This window comes from Vigna unguiculata, chromosome 3, assembly GCF_037176805.1.
Source record: "Vigna unguiculata cultivar grain cowpea cultivar isolate G323 ecotype 2 chromosome 3, ASM3717680v1, whole genome shotgun sequence".
Taxonomy (NCBI): domain Eukaryota; kingdom Viridiplantae; phylum Streptophyta; class Magnoliopsida; order Fabales; family Fabaceae; genus Vigna; species Vigna unguiculata.
Window position 1 is genome coordinate 24,552,732 of NC_140794.1, and position 17,784 is coordinate 24,570,515.

The 17,784-nt window shown below is 30.4% G+C and overlaps 1 protein-coding gene and 1 non-coding gene across 2 annotated transcripts; both read right to left on the reverse strand.

Moving 5' to 3' along the window:
* Nucleotides 1-3,374: 3,374 nt before the first annotated feature.
* Nucleotides 3,375-3,446, reverse strand: TRNAT-UGU (transfer RNA threonine (anticodon UGU)). Its single transcript has one exon. It is a non-coding gene; the product is annotated as a tRNA-Thr (tRNA).
* Nucleotides 3,447-4,676: 1,230 nt separating this feature from the next.
* Nucleotides 4,677-15,871, reverse strand: NQR (ARP protein (REF)). Its single transcript, XM_028064810.1, has 18 exons — nucleotides 15,713-15,871; nucleotides 14,894-15,067; nucleotides 14,328-14,509; nucleotides 13,997-14,102; nucleotides 13,152-13,228; nucleotides 12,260-12,347; nucleotides 9,812-9,998; nucleotides 9,522-9,648; nucleotides 8,829-8,909; nucleotides 8,626-8,727; nucleotides 8,371-8,466; nucleotides 8,116-8,190; nucleotides 7,629-7,748; nucleotides 6,429-6,557; nucleotides 5,904-5,981; nucleotides 5,391-5,477; nucleotides 5,156-5,242; nucleotides 4,677-5,059 (listed from the first exon to the last, which is right to left on the reverse strand). Exons 1-18 carry the CDS (start codon nucleotides 15,765-15,767, stop codon nucleotides 5,009-5,011), a joined length of 1,902 nt encoding a protein of 633 aa, XP_027920611.1. The 5' UTR covers nucleotides 15,768-15,871; the 3' UTR covers nucleotides 4,677-5,008.
* Between the last annotated feature and the right edge of the window lie 1,913 nt (nucleotides 15,872-17,784).

Sequence of the window (17,784 nt, forward strand, 5' to 3'; positions counted from 1 at the left end):
TAAAATAACAATCAATCAGTTGATTTCACTTAATTAAGTGAAATCCATCGATTGAGAATTACTTTCAATCGATTCAATATATTTGTTTACATATTATATAGCCTTTTTTTTTCTATGAGATGAAAGTGTTTATCAAAAACACAAAATCCCCACGGACCAGGAATCAAACTCATGACCTTGGCATTGATATCAATTGTTGGATCGAGCACTTACCACTAGACTAAGAGCAATAGCCATCATTTAGGACGCAACTCATTTTACTTAAGAGCATAACAGTCCAAGCGCCACAATTCGAATATATATATATATATATATATATATATATATATATATGTATATATATATATATATATATATACATATATATATTCCATTAATCTCACTACAAAAAATCATGTATGTGGTGGCATTTTTAATATGACGGTTCTTAAAAAATGTCGCAATTTGTAATATATACAGTAGTTTGATAACTACCATATATATATATATCTGTAGTTTGGCGTTATTAACTGTTGTTATTTTGTTATCACACTATTAATGAAAAATATGACATTTTAAAGTGTCATTTTATAATAAATCATTATTTTTTTGAAGACATCTAATTTTTTATTTCTGTAATATTTTTTTAGTTTGGTTTTTCCTCTCTTTTACATACTCTCACTCTTTCTAATTTTTCTCCCTTTTATAATTTTTCATTTTTCTCAATTTGGTGCACTCGCCCTAGTCACATAGGTATTTAAAGGTGACCGCATAGGAAGCTAATGAGTGAATTGGGAGGGTGATGCAGGAGCAAGGAGACCTGAAAATGATAAAAAAATAAGGACTACCATTGAGATATTGGAGAAAGAAAAGAGCATGGTGGAGGAAATTCCAGATCTGGAACTTGAATATAAAACAAGAAGGCATACATAATGAATCTGTTTGGAACTTGAACATAAAAGTTAGAGGATAAAATATCATCATGAAGAATGACACAAGAGTATCAAGTGGAGGAAGCAAGATTGATTGACATAATGACTCTAAATGAAAAATTTGTCTTAATGTGTGTTTATATATATATATATATATATATATATATATATATATATATATATATATATATATATATATATATATATATATATATATATATATATATATATATATATATATATATATATATATATATATATATATATATATATATATATATATATATATATATATATATATATATATATATATATATATCATGATGTATTTGGGAACGAAAGACTTAAGTATTTTGCTAATTCAAAATGTTTGTTAATTTTTGTGTAGCTTTATAATTTATTTTTATATAATTTAAATTATGATTATTAAAAATAGATTTTATTGAATTGTGAAATTATAAATACAAGAGACAATAATAAATAATTAAATATTTGAATTATGGCAATTGATAATAGTGATATATATAAATGTCATAATATAATGTGAATTAGGATGTTTCTAATTGTCGCCATTTTTATTGAATTTGTTTTTCGGTAAGTAAATGACATCACTTTTAATTGTTATTATTTACCTCTTTAAAACATCATCTTATACAATGTATAAAGTAGCAATTGTTGTGGCATTTCACTTTAAAACGCTGTGGTGGCAAAATTTATGGCATTTACTGCAAGATTTGTGGTGAAATCTCACAAAACGCGGCTTTATACAATATATAATGTACAAAAATAAATGTTACAACTTACACGATTTTTTGTAGTTAATTTCGTAACTTTTTTTTTTCTTTTGCTACACACTTTTTCCTTCTCTATTTTAATTGTTTAGCTTGTTCTATATCCACAAAATTAACTTATATCTACTTTCCCTCCTATCACAGCCTTGATTATACATTTTTTTTTCTTTTGTGTAAATATGTTTAAATGTTGTATTATCAATTTCAATGAGACAAATAAACTTTAGGTCTCACATTTGATTATATCTACTCATTTTAATATTTTTTGTTTATTTTTTATCTTTTTTTATATAAGAATATTTCACTTTCAATCCATTCATTTACTAGGTAATATAAAATTCTTTAAGTTTTGCTTTACTTGAAAAAACTTTTATTTCACTAAAATAATTTTCACTATTTCTCGGTTTAGCACTAAAAATACTTTTAAATTTGAATTTATTTTGTATAACTTTTTACAAATATTTCTTAACTTTATCAACTTTGTCTCATTAATTTGTAAAATTAGTAGATTTTTCAATTGTCATGAAATTATATATATATATATATATATATATATATATATATATATATAAATATATATAAGTGTGTAATATTTTATATGATTTCTTTTTTACTTTTATTTATTGTTATTTGATCTGATTTAAAATCTATATAATTATAATTTCTTTTAAAATATTTAGTATTAAAAAAATTAAAAATATTTCATAGTGAAACCATAGTGTATCATATGCTTAAATATAAAATTTAAATTACTAATTAAGTCTTAGTATTAATAGATAGTCTATAGGTTTTATGTATTTTTGTAAGTAGAAAAGTGGTCAACAATAATACTTCTAAAATGTTATGATGAGTGGAACCAAGTTTGAAAAAGTGAATTAAACTAAATCTAATTTAGTTAATCAATATAAACCAAGTATTAACTTATCTCAGTTACATAAGTCATTTTCTCTTGATTAACCTTTCAAAGACTTTCAAGAAAAGTGTAACTTTATTTTTCCCAATAACAAACTCAACATAACCTGACTCATATTTATCGCTATTTCTACCTATAATTAAAAATAACCAATATTATATATACTAGAAAATACAAAAAGTTTATTGAATAGTATAACTATTTATTTTCCACAATAACAAACTCAACGTAACACATAACCTGACTCATATTTATCCCTATTTCTACCTATAATCAAGAAAAAAACAATATTACTCTAATATTAGAAAATACAAAAAGTTTATTGAATTTTTTTTTGTCTAAATTTATGTTAATGGAGTATTCTTTATTAATGCGGAATAATCTTAAAAGATTATCATTGAATATTTTAAAAATTATACATGACAAAAAAAATAGAATACGTTTGTCTAAATTTATTAATGGGGGATAACCTTAAAATATTATTATTGAAAATTTTAAAATTTATCTTTGAGAAAAAAAAATTATTATTCATGTGAAATATAAAAAATATTTTTGTTAATTTTCTTTGTATTATTAAAAATAATTTTTGATTTGATTAAAATAAAATGTTATAAATTTTATAGAATAATACTAAAATATATTCATCTTACTTCTATATATAATTAAACATAACCAATATAGCATTTCATTGAAAAAAACACATAAAAGAAAGTCATTGAAAAATTAAATTACTTTAAAATTGATTAAATACAAGAACTTTGCCCTCACGCAGGATCGAACTACGGACCTTCAGTTTACAAGACTGACGCTCTACCACTGAGCTATAAGGGCTCTTTTGTTTGGATGATTCACCTAAGTAGTTGCTAACATAAATGTTTCACAAATTCCGAATTTAATAATCTTTCAAGAAAAAATAGGAATTGATTACTTTAGAATATTATATATTGACTTTAATGTGTAAGTAAGGTCAATAATGATAAATAACAACCTTTATCAATCACTCTATTCTTCCCATTTCATTCATCATTTATATTATAATACACAGGTTGAAAAGGAAATAATCTCCTTATTTTGATTAAAATTATTTCTAATTTATTTGTACATATACTTTATCTCACTTACTATACATTATTATTTCCTTTTTCTGAAGATATAATTCAAAAGAATGTTTACGAATTTTATCACTAATTTGTTTCATGATTTTCTTAATTTTTGCACATTTAAGCTAGTAGTTCTATTCTATTATAAGAACGATCTATTTAGAAAAAGTCATCGATAACAAAACCTTGCAAACAGCTAAGACCATCACATGCATCTTAGTGCATGTTATTGTCGTAAGATTTGTCTCCATCTATTAGTGCACAATAATTGTAATAGTGAGATGCATTAATTTGGCAAGAGTTAGTGATGGATGTACCTTTCTTCGTGTCAATTCACCTTCTTCTTTGACATCATATTTTTACCTTAACTACATCAAATTGTTTGGCACTTAGTTATTGTCATTGTTTTATAAATGGAGAAGGACTTAAAAAGGAAGTGTTTTAAGGGACCCTTCTAAAGACGATAATGGTATGATTAAGTGGCATGGAAGAAGCTCTCGTAAAAGTAAAGCAGTGTTGTATGAAGATATATTAAGACTAGATTAAAATTCATGATAACTAGACTTATTATTGGTTATGCATTGGTTTTTTCACGAAATTAGGATTGATTAAGGTGGTTTTGCGTATATTATTTATTGATAGCATATAGCTGAGGAAATGACTTAAAAACCTAAGGCAATTATGAAAGCTCGTAACACTATACTTTTTTACAAGATTGAGGACTTAGGTGGTTAGTTTGTAACTTTTGTCTGTTTGATCGTTTACGTTACGCTTCTAATCTCCGAGGGGTCAAATCAGATTCACAACTTTTTTGAAGTGACAACTTAATTTCCAAGAATCGCAAATTTTTTTTTTTTGTAGAAGAAGAATTTGAGGGCAGGTTTAAGGGAAGTTTAAACTTCTAGAGCCAAATTAAGTGATGTGAGAATAACTTGCGGCAGGTTTAAAGGAAATTTAAACATTAGTGCGGAACTAGCAGCAGTTATTTGATTGAACAGTTTCAACTTCAGAAGTAACAACAAAGCAAAACAGGTCAAGATGGGCCAGTTTTCACCGAGTTCGTGTGAAAGATGTTCTATTATATTCTTACCGATTTTGAAACTCGGTCACACAAGTAATAAAAAAAGAGAAAAATGATTGCGAATATTTCAGCTCTGGTATTGAGCTGATGTAACTAATTTCAGAAACATTCGACAACAATAATTGTACAAGAGCTTCAAGTTTAGCTTATCCTTTTCTACTTTGAAAGTGATAGAACTTAATCTGTGAGGTCATTTGACATGGGATGAGGATTCACAATTTGGCCTCTAGCGGAAGGAAGTTTGGGTCCACGGAGACAACAACCTAGAGAAATTATATTATTAAATTTTGTTCCAGAATAGTCACTAAACAACTAAACAAAAAAAATAAAAAATAGCAATGTATTTGTTATGTAAATACCTTCCCGACACTTTTGCCCGAATGGAGATACTCAACAGCGTCAGTAACAGAATGCAGACCTATGAATCTCTTTGGATCAATAGCAATCTGTATGAAGAAACGAGAGAGATTAAGGAATAGAAACGTTGAAAGCATGGAAACTGCTCAGTATAGTTATTAGCACATTCATATAAATATCCCGTTAATAACGAGAATTTTATTGATCATTGATATGGATGGAATGTGTATGAATAACCTTTAGCTTTCCCGTAGAGTGAAGATCAAATAGCTTGTCAAGATGTTCTTGCCACAAGTGACCATATTGCACCAGGAAAAAGCCAGACTGAAAATTTTGAATGACGTATGAATAAGTAAATCACAAAAATAAAATGGAACTTTGCATGCGAGCTTGTAAGTTTTGGAACGAAAAGCGTTCACTTTAGAACAATTAAACAAGTGAATATGAGTTGGCCATACCACTTGTACAAAATTTTAAATATTTTGGTTAAAAATTCAAACAGTGTATGGGAAACTGTTTGTATAAATTTATTGGGGTATCAAGATATAGTTATGGGAACAATTAATTGTCCTTTTAACATCTCATTACTTCGTGCTATGAAGGATTCAGATTTAAAGGTTCAACTTTTCTACCAAGAAATTGTTCCACTCCAGAATGAGATGGATAATAAAGCTGCGAAATTTACAGCACTGATTAACAATGGAATTAGAAATCAGCAAAAAAAAAAGGGCAGCCTATATTGCTACATACCACAGTTTGGCTCTTTGCTAAGAGCTTCTCACATAGGCCAGGGTATTTTGATGGTGTCCAACCCTTTTCTCCTTGATACTGGAATGAATGCACATAACAAACGAAATCAATATTGTTCATTAACAATACATTTCTTAAGAGGTCAGAAACAACTTACTGCAATCTATAATTAAGCACCACTACTATCGAGGGACTAAAACAGGGTAATAGCTTCATACATTCTTCCAACAGTCTTCAACAGATAAATGGGACAAGCAGACTAAAAGTAAAAAGAATTCGATATTACAAGTAATATAGCCAAGCTAACATCTAAATTTCATTCCAGACATCTCAGACGGGTTATAGAATTTCATGTTCCTTTTAATTTGTGACTTTGATAAGAAAAGGTTAAAATCTAATTTTCACTATACTTGATGAGGATAAAATCCAAGGTTTTGAAGTTTTGAAGTTTGTTATAGTCGCAGTGAAATTTTCAGGAGTGCTGTAAAGGATAAAAATTGTGGCATGATACGAAAAAAGAAAAACCTGAGAAATCATGCCAATAATAATGAGTCGTCCGTGAACTGCCAAAGCATTCAAGCACAAGTTTAACATGTCACCGCCAACAGACTCATAGATGATGTCAATACCTTTGGGGAACTCTTCCCTCAGAACCTGCAAAATTAAGTGAAAATTTTAACATGTTCATTGGAAGCAGTTTACGTAATTTACTTCAATAAAAACTAGAGGCGCAATAGAATCAACAAAATAAAGATGCCCATTTGCACTTAAATTGTGGTCCTGATTTGAACAGTGATGATTCATTAAATATTTAATTTATGGTGCTTAATTGGCCGTCAGTATGTAAAGGATCGTCTTCTCCATCGCAGTCCAGTCCATTCAGTTATTGATCATTGTTCTTTAGCAATTAGAACCCGTTAGGCCATGTCCAGCAAGTTGCACAACTTCTATTAGCAAATGTAATTAGATAATATTGTAAGGTTTGCCTATTTGATAGAGCACATTTGTGTAAAGAATGTTGATAGATATTCAATGATGCAAATTGCTCAACAGAGATATTGAGATATTTCTTCCTACAGAGGTTTATTTCATATTTCAACTTTTCTTTCACTAGAATAAGATAAATAATTTCTTCTGGAGTTCAAAGATTTTCTTTTCATATTTTAGGCTCATTGGGTTGTTATTCACCTATATGCCATCATACATGGGCTTTACTCCCTTGATGTTAGCTTTACTGCCTTGATGCGTTTTTCCATACGAAATTGGACTTGTATGACATAAAAGGACTATAAAAGAAGGAACAGAATTTGAGGTGTATCAATACTGGATAGTCAATAGTATCAGGGATATTCTGGGAAGTGGGTGAAAAATTTCATTAAATAAAATAGAAGAGATAATATAAGCAGTCCCCATAAAAGAATAGAATTAGAATCATTTGTAAGAAACTAAACAACATCTTGTTGGATATTTCAATTAGTTACATGCATAAAGGACCAGAAAACGTTTGTCATAATGTAATTGTGTTGATTTCAACGAATGCTCATTTTTAGGGTCTAACTATATACATGCATGCATCTCTTAAGGAGCCAACGATCAGAGAACCATCTGAATGGTTAATTAGATTACAAAAGATAATATTTTAACTTGTCCATTTTAATAAGAATCACAACAAAAGTAGTTATGGTTAGCAGAACTCTCAAAAGAATCAGAGCATTTAAAACATACAGATTTTATATCTTCATTACGATAGTCTATGACTCTGTCAACTCCCAACTCCTTCAGAAGCTTGGCCTTTGCCCCACTTCCACAAGTTGCAACAACCTTATTTCCTGCTAATTTTGCCACCTGCACAATAATCCAAATTTAGAGGTCAGGCAAAGAAATTTTCATGCAGAGAAATTATATAGAAGTTTAGACTACAAAATCTATATTAAAGCAGCTACCAAGCTACATACGCAAATGCTTGGAAAAAAGAAAGAATAAAATAATGTATCCTTGATAAATGTATACCAATATAAAACGAGTGTGAAACACAGACTGAAAGATACAAAATCCGCAGAAGTTTTTGCAAAACATTAATCTGTTTGTCCAGCTTTGGCCTACTACAACTACAGAGTATCAACAAACTTTCAATTTGTTGGAACAAATAGTTTCTGAAAACATATGCACAAATGCATATGGTTGAGAAAATGGCACGGGATTTATGAAGTACCTGAACAGCAAATTGCCCAGTTCCTCCAGCCGCGGCAGTTACAAGGACCACTTTTCCAGATTCCATCTGTCCTGCCTTTTCAATGTACAAAAAGAAACTAGGGTCAGAACAAGCCAATTGAAAATACACTGAAACCAAATATAAGATTCAAATAAAGTAAATAATAAAAGAACTTGAGTACATTGATATGAAAGATGAACAGAGAAGAAACAAGGATGCCTCTGAACAGAAGGAGAAAATCTTATATTAGTTAACCTTTTCTAGAGCAATTGAGGCTGTTAACCCTGATGTAAGCATGGCCACAACTTCAGGATCTGGTCTAGGCACCGGAAGGGCATGTTTTGAAGGAATCTAATCAAAGTAACAAGACATCATCAATAACTTACATTGTCATAAGAATCACCTCAGTATCACCGTCTCTTGTGATTCAATAAATACGTAGTGCATGGAAACTCCAATGGTTATCCAATTAATATAAAAAATATTAACGTTATGTTAAGCATTGCCCACCATTATGAATTCAGCATAGCCTCCAAAAGTCATGAATGCACAAGGCATACCAATTTTCAAGTCAGTGACAGAGTCCCCAACTGCTGCAATTATTCCTACAGCCTAAAATATAACAAAAAAATTTACACATATAAGTAGCAGTCCACTGCATCAATTGTTATACTACATATCTTGATATCAACAACATGAGGATATTTCTATACCTCAAACCCTGCATCAAATGGAAGACGAGAAGCAGTATCATTGTTGTTTCCATCAAAATAGCGGCCTGAGCTAAAATTTACCTACATTGTTCACACTTGTTAGAATTATAGATTATATATTAAAATATATGTTATAGATAATTAAAGGTTATAACACTTGAAAAACAGTGTAGCACGAAGAAGCTTTATAAAAAAAAAAAAAAAAAACTAACATTACTCAATATAGATACTTTGCATTTTTCTAAGTCATTGACATCAAACAAGTATAGATTAAAAACTGAGGACCTGATATCATGAGACTCCACATGTTATCCACGAACACACACCACAAACATGATAAATTAATGATGTTTTAACATACTTGAAGAGTTGTAACATACTTCAACAATAAATAACAGTGCCTTGTTTTATCCTAGATGTACAGAAAAGTCGTGAGTTTATTAGATTAGTGTGTATTTTATGGTAAGCCGTGCAGTTTCTGACTTGAACGTGCGTGCATGTGTTGAGCTAATGTATAATTCTTCAGTTGACAAGTTCTACAGTGAAGGTTGTATCTTTTTCAAAAATCGAGGCTGTTCTTCAGCAAGTTGGGGCACGGACATGTCTCTTAAGAGAGACAATTGAGAAAGAAAGAAAAAAGAAAACTAAACAATATGCGTACACAAGTCCTCTTATAAAGATATCTGAACTTACATCACTAGCATTCACACCGGCATAAATAATCTTAACAAGAACATGCTTCGGTTTGATAGGTAATTTCAGTGGTGTTCTCACAATGCTTGTTGCATTGCGAAAGTTATGAGACAAGGTGTGGACAACTCTGCAAGCAATAAAGCATCTTTCAATTAATTAAATTGTGGGAAGAAATAGTCATCAGATCCGTCAATTAAAAGATATACCCTTTCTAGCACTATTGAAATAGAAAATAAACATCCTCCGGACGCAGTATATTTTAACAAGAGAGACAGAGTGCAAATACATACATTTTCTCAAAACTCTCAGGAAGTTTAATTGATGGAGCTTTATAATCGGATCTTCTCTTGAAACGAGAGGAACGTACTATGTACTTTGCTTCTTCAGATGGTGTGGGCCAGTATTCCAGACCCCGACGATTTGTAATCCATAGGCAATGACCAGCTTTACTTTCATCGGTAATGAGCTCAAAAGCACCTTGAGAGGTTAAAATGCTTTCATATTAAAATGCTTTCATATTAAAATTCATGTGTACATAAGAAACAATGACTATCAATGTTATCGACTCAATTGACAATCTCATAACATGCATGAAATATCGACCAAAAATTATTAACGGTACAATTTTCAAACAAAATAGAATTATAGATAGATACAAAATATGTAGCACTAAACCCAAATAATATTTTTACAAGAAACTTAAAACCTAATCAAACGAGGAAATAGATTACAATAATTTGGAATTAAGCCTAATTCAATCCTAAAAACCAACTTATGAGGTGATATTTGCACTTCCCCATCTCACTAAATTACACTCTATTAGTATATCACTGGTCAATGTTAACACAGCCTCATGTCAAAGATTAGATATATTGAATAGAAAGTTTGATAAACTAGACATTTGTGTGTAGGCTGATAATTGTCCAATAACAGGTGGCCATAAAAGTTTAACAACCGAAAAAAGATGCAAAGAGGGATAGCCGGAAATCGAACTAAGACACAATTTCCAAACAAAACTTTGCATTGGTGAATAATGGAACTACTATAATATTTATATTATAATGGGATAATGTATTTCATTTAGGTTATTTTATTTTCATTATTTTTAATTTCTTCAAGTACTACTAATATAATTACAACTTGTTCTGTGCTTTATTATTTTGTCATGTATTCAATTAATTAAATTAGTTAAATAAAAAAGCTAAAAAATAAATCATTAAATTATAACAGAATAAAAATTATATATTACTTTACTTTAAAAAAATTAATAATACGTTTAAATAAATAATAAAGACAAATTAAAAAAAAAGTTTACAATGAAAAAAAAATCAAAACTGAAGTTTCCATGTCTCTCACGACTTCACATTAAAAAAAATCTAAAGTCGTGCTCCTAATACGACTTCATATCAATCATATAAAAAAAAACTAAAGTTGTCAATGTTGTTAAAACTTATCTAAAAAAGAAAAGTAGAAGTCGTCACACCAATGACGTGACGACTTCTTCCTGACAAGTGTCCTGAAGTCATCATCTCACTTACGACTTTAACCAATCTCATAATAATTTTAAAAACAGATCCCTGTGCACAAATTAAAAAACAAATTGAACAATTTCCGTAAATTATCATAAATTAACATGGTGAAGAGTCATGTCTATGATTCCCCTTGTGTGTGTGTTACATATAATATAGTGTAGCATAACATTACATAAAGATGCATATAAAATATATCTAACATAAATAATAGAAAGTAATTTATAATGATCATGATTTATAGAATAGAAATTATATATTTGTTGTGTTTTATGAATTTGTATACATTTCTAAATATATATCTTATACATATCGTATCATATATTTTTTAAATAATTGTACTGAATATTGTGTTGGAGCTTCAACAACAGACCATATGTATATACCACAAACACAATGACACATCAATACTTTGAAGAGAGAGAACACATCCTATTTGATCATTAATCAGGACAAATGAAGCCTGAAGGGTAGAATGCACTTTAGAAAGGTTGGCTGAACAAATTCTGGTAACTGGTTGGACAATGTGTGGCCAAATCTAGAAAGAAGAAAAGACAGCATGTCAAATGGAAGAAAGAATAGCCAGAAACATAGTTGAATGTGCCCTGATTTATCTACAGAAGCTGAAAATTTGCTAGGAGCTTGAGATAGTGTTCTGGCACAAGGAGACTCTGAGGATGGTGCAAATTCCAGTACTGGTCAATCTAAACACACAGACATTGATAACGTGGATAGGGACGGCTCTAGTCACAAAAAATGGCATTGTTTTGATGATATGTTTTAAAGATAGGATTTTAAGTAGAGAAAGAAGAAAAGAGAAACAGAGACTTGGAATAATATTGTCTTTATATATTGATATGATAAAAAATACAAAGCACTAAACCCTAGTCATATTAGTGCTAGGGTCATTATTATTCAGTTAAAAGAACAAGTTAGGAATAAAAAAGTTTAACACAATGCAGAATTTACTCTCAAAATACTGTCCAAAATACTTATAAAATACTTAGATACAATAATAATGGTGTGAGATCATTTCTAGATATGTTTAATAGAAGTGATGCACTTAAGCATGTTAAATTATTTAAAGAGGTGTGCATGCAATGCAGCAGTTACAAATTTGTGATTTAGAAAGCTACGAAGTTAAGTAACAATGCGCCCACTCCCTTTTGTTCAAGCCACATGAGAGAACAATGAAATTTATAGACTTACCTTTCACCACCATTTCCATAGGTACAAAGCCCCCCATCAAGTTGATGAATTTGGGATCTATCTTTAATCCCATGTCAGTTTCAACAAACTGCACCAAACTTTCAACATTATAGCTCATTTTAACAGAGTTACAATAAATTTGGTTCTGAAAATCAAAACACATTTAACACACGTTGGTCTGAAAGGCAATGGTCCTAGTTCGAACCAAGATTTCAAGTTTGAGAGTCTTGAACAGAAGAAAAGAAAAAACAACTGTTGGGAACCTTTACTTCCCCTAAGTAAGTCCTCGTAACTCGGCTCGAATTAGTTGGGACTTGAGACTTGGGACCCAAAATAGCTTTTGAATACTACGGTCCAGAAACAAAAATTAACGAACCACATTAATGATTTAACAAAACCAATACCGAGGAGTACTACTCTATTCTCCATCTCACAAGGGATTGTTTTCAAAAAAATTCTAGTGAATTTCAATAAAGTATCTAATATTTCTCACATTAATTAGAGATATAGTCAAATTATAATATAAGTAAGAGTAAATCTCACTTTTTTTAAATTGAGTTACCCTTAAGGTCAACTTTCTAAGATGGTACTAAAGTTTATCCTAGTAAGGTTTATTACACCTATCATGCCATATATTAGTGTGTCAATCTCGAATCACTCACAAATATCTAATTTTGTGCTCAAAATGTCTAATCGTCGACACAAGGTATGTTGAAGATTACATATTAACTAAAAATAAGGTCAATTTATAATATATAGGTAGATACAAACCTCATCTTACAAGCCAATTTTGTAAGATTAAGTTAGTCTTAAAATCCACTTTCTAAGAATTTTCATAGATTGAAGAATTATAATATAACCAAGAACGCCCATTCTTCAAAGTCAATCTTACCTCAGGGCAAAGCACATTGACTCGAATTCCTTGACGTTTGTATAGACGAAGTGCTCTAGAAAACATAACAACACCACCTGCAGAAGTATATTTTAACATTTTAGGAAGCAATATAGTAACTTAGTTTACATAAATTCTATAGATGGAGATTTGAAACCATTATTTAAATCTCATTGAAAAGCTATATTATATGTTTTTATCTTTATTTGAAGTTTTTTAAATATATGTTAAGCCACAACAAAGAGATGTCACTATCAGTAACTGTTTCCGTTTTGTATTTTTGGGACATATAAGAAGTTTTATTTGCGGGGCAGAAGGAGGTGCAACTCAGAGGATCAGAAGATAATCACAAAATTTCATGATTTGGATAACAGCAAACCTCATACTTAATAAGTGGTCGATGTATATAAAAACTTGTGTTTAGCCGCTCTATGAATAGCTCAGTTTTAGGGTATCAGATAACAATGCCTAGTCAAGTCACTACCGCTGATAGCTGTAAACAGATATCACAATTCAAGATATAATCTTCACAGTTCGTCTAGCTAGTTAGGTAATCTCGTATAACTCTCTATATACATTCAATAATAGTTCCTCAGTTTTCTCTCAAATATCTCAGAATTGATTCTCCACAATAGCAGATCTAAAATATAGACTAAGGTAACACTGGCTGTTGCTTGACCCCTACTTTAAGCTAAATGGTCATCCACAAGTATGAATGCTCATGTTGTTAACAGCTTCACTTAAGTTGAATTGAATAGGTCTTTAAGTTCTTTTGTGCCACAAATTGATTTTTTTAAATTTGTTTTCAAGGAGTGTACCCTGATCAAAGCTGGTAAATAACAAACCTTTAGAGCCACTGTAGATTGGGTCAAAGAACATTGGATAAAGACCAGAAGCAGAACCCAAGTTGATAATCACACCAGGTCTTTTGGCAGCTTCCATGGCTTGAATCTATTAAAAGGAAAGTAATGAATTCCAACAATAAACAATGGGTTTGGCCCCTTTTTTCTCATTTAAACAAAAAATGGTGAACTCTAGTATGTGAACTATAATGTGATTATGCGAGAGCAAGTTATAATATTTGTCATTTAGATCGTGAAACAACTTTCTTTTCACAGCATAAAGCAAATATTAGTCCAAGGATATTGGATAAACCAGGTCACTTATCAAGCTTACCGCAAGGCGAGTGGAATCAATAACAGCAGTGAAATTCACATTAACAGTGTGCCTCCATGTTCGAGTGCCATCTGTTTGATCACTGCGGAATGGTGTATAATTACCAATCCCCGCACTGTTAATACAAATGTCTAGACCTCGATATGTCGAGAAGTGCTTTTGAAATGCAGCAGCTAAATCCCCTGTAAGTTATTATGAATTAATATACATTTATGTACTAAAGATAATCTAAACAGCAAATACTTTTAATGATTTATATGTGTGTATGTGTGCGTAGGTAGATGCCACCTCATAAATGTTGGAACTTAGAAATTGGAACTTTGAACACAGAATTCATTTACAGGTTATGAAACTTTATCATATGCTTTCTGTCATACGAGTCTCTACTACATATTTTCATGTTTAAGTGGTGTTACTTCACTACACCAAATGGAAACACTAAATTCCATTGAAGAACAAAGGAAGATTTGATAAGCATCTTAAAAAGAGCCTATAAGAAGAGAATTCCAACTTCCAGCACGCAGAAGCCTGGTGAATGGCTTGCTAATAGAAAATAACCCACTTACTTGCATTAGTCACATCACATTTCACAAACATTGCAGAGGGAAATTCCAACTTCGAATGAAACTTGGTGTTAATTTTCTCAACGAGACTTGCAACTTGTCTTCCATTTGCTTCAGAGAAATCCACAATAGTGATAAATACACCCTTCTCTGCAAGAGCTAAGGCAAGACCCTTGCCTGTACAAAAACCAGAAACACAGAATCACACCACACGCTAAAATGGTAAAAGTGAATCACGTTATACAAACTAAACTTCATTGAGCGTACATTTTGGTTGCAGAAGCATCAAAATCTCGTGACTTGCTATCTTTCTTAAAGCTTAACATGGTTCTAGCCTCTTTCAAAATTGATTTTAGATGGTGGATAAATAAATTTTAATTCATAAAAAAATTATAGTATTTATGAAAAAAAAAAAAATCTAAACAAACTAATTGTTACGTATAAAGACAGAACAACAGGATTGAGTAAGTAATTCAATTCATATGGCTGTTTGAACTTGCGCTCTGTAGTTTCCTACGTTTTCTCTTCCCAATTAAACAACTACCGATTCTTTATGAAATGGCACCAATGAACGAAGTGCTGTGCTTACGCAACAAACTCTCATAGTGAAGGAATCAGATCCTAAATTCGAAAGAGCGTCAACACATTTAACAGTTTGTGTTAATTAAATTCAGGAGTGGCAAAATTTTCGAACAAAGCTCGCTAAATCGGTTCCTAAAGTCAACTAAAGCTTATTTTTTAATATTTGAATTCGATAATTTCGAAGTGGAAGAGAAGAGTGATAGATAAGATTATGAATAACATAAGAGAAGAAGGAGTTACCGATTCCAGAGGCACCACCAGTGACTAGTGCTGACAAACCAGGTTTGATCTCCATTGCTATGGTTACTCTTCTGCAGGTACGGTCGGTTGTCACAAAAATTACGAGATTGATTGGTGATACAAATAAACGATATATGATACTATATATGGTAATAGATTTTGTCAAAAACACGTCAACAGTTCAATTATATCAGAGATGTTTAGAAAAGCATTTTATAAAAATAAATAAAGATGGAAAAATGAAAAAGGTTTTTTTTTTTTTGAGTTAATTAATTAGCTACCTTTACTAATTTATAGAAATTTTTTATTTCAAATTTTCTAAACATAATATTTATGTTATATTAATTAATTTACCTTAAGAAGAAATTTATTTTTTTCTAGAATATTTATGGAGAAATTTACAATAAAACAAATTATATGTAGACTTTGTAAGAAATAATAAAATAAAGAAATGTATTTAAATGGTAGTTGTAGATATGACCGAGAATTTTATCACTTTAAAAATTTTACCCAAGGATAAATCACTATCAAGCACGATTTTAAATAATAGAAGTCTTTCCATACAAGAATTTGAAACTGATCGTTTTTTTTTCACCCTATAGAAGTCAGGCTTCCATACCTGGTTTTTTATTTTTATTTTTTTGAATGGAGGTCGTACTTTGCTAAAAGACTTCTAATTCTTCTATATATAAAAGTTGAGCTTTTTGTGCATATTTCATGTTTTATGTATTATATATATATATATATATATATATATATATATCTGTGTGTGTGTGTGTGTGTGTGTGTGTGTGTGTGTGTGTGTGTGTGTGTGTGTGTGTGTGTGTGTGTGTGTGTGTGTGTGTGTGTGTGTGTGTGTGTGTGTGTGTGTGTGTGTGTGTGTGTGTGTGTGTGTGTGTGTGTGTGTGTGTGTGTGTGTGTGTGTGTGTGTGTGTGTGTGTGTGTGTGTGTGTGTGTGTGTGTGTGTGTGTGTGTGTGTGTGTGTGTGTGTGTGTGTGTGTGTGTGTGTGTGTGTGTGTGTGTGTGTGTGTGTGTGTGTGTGTGTGTGTGTGTGTGTGTGTGTGTGTGTGTGTGTGTGTGTGTGTGTGTGTGTGTGTGTGTGTGTGTGTGTGTGTGTGTGTGTGTGTGTGTGTGTGTGTGTGTGTGTGTGTGTGTGTGTGTGTGTGTGTGTGTGTGTGTGTGTGTGTGTGTGTGTGTGTGTGTGTGTGTGTGTGTGTGTGTGTGTGAAAGAGACAAAAACCCAATTGTCTATTAAATAATTATCTTTCTTGAAAATCACGATAGACCACTTGTAAATTTGATGCATTATGTCATAGTTTCAAGTGTTGCTTTTAGAAATTTCAACTACACTAGGTTAAACCGAAAGAAGCATTGTTAAAATCATTATCTTAAACACTTACTAAAATGAAAAATATTTATCTTTTGCATGCTTACTCTCAATTTCTTACTCTTAGTTTATTGCTCTTATTATTTCACTCAAAGACTCTCACTAGTCTCTTGTCCTTGATATTCAAGGGTTAGTTTCTTGTCCTTAATCTCTAATTCAAAACATACAATCACTTGTTTCAATATAATATAGGGTTTATGTTCTCCAAATGTATCATCATTCCTTCTATTTTTTCAAATGTTAATTCCATTTATATGTTAGTCTATTTTGTTTTCTTATTTATCTAATATAGAATTATTTATTTATTTCAATGATCAAAAATATAAATTTTGATTTCTAGATTGATCTCTAAATAATTAATTAGAGACTAATTTAATGTTCAATTCATTTGGAAGCCAAAATCTAGGTAGCTAATGTTAGTGACCAATTTAGAGACCAATTCATAATAGAAACTATTTTAGTTACCAATTTAAAAACCAATTATAATTTTTTGAAACTAGTTTAGTTATCAATAATTTTTAGTTTATAAATTAATATCTAAATTGATTACTATAATAACTAATTATTTTTTGTCACTAAATTTAGTCATTATTTAAGTTTTTTCTTATAGTGCAAATTGTGAAGGAAGAGAAATCAATACTAAAGGTATGTGCAAGTCTTTTGACAACCAACTAAACTATGTAAG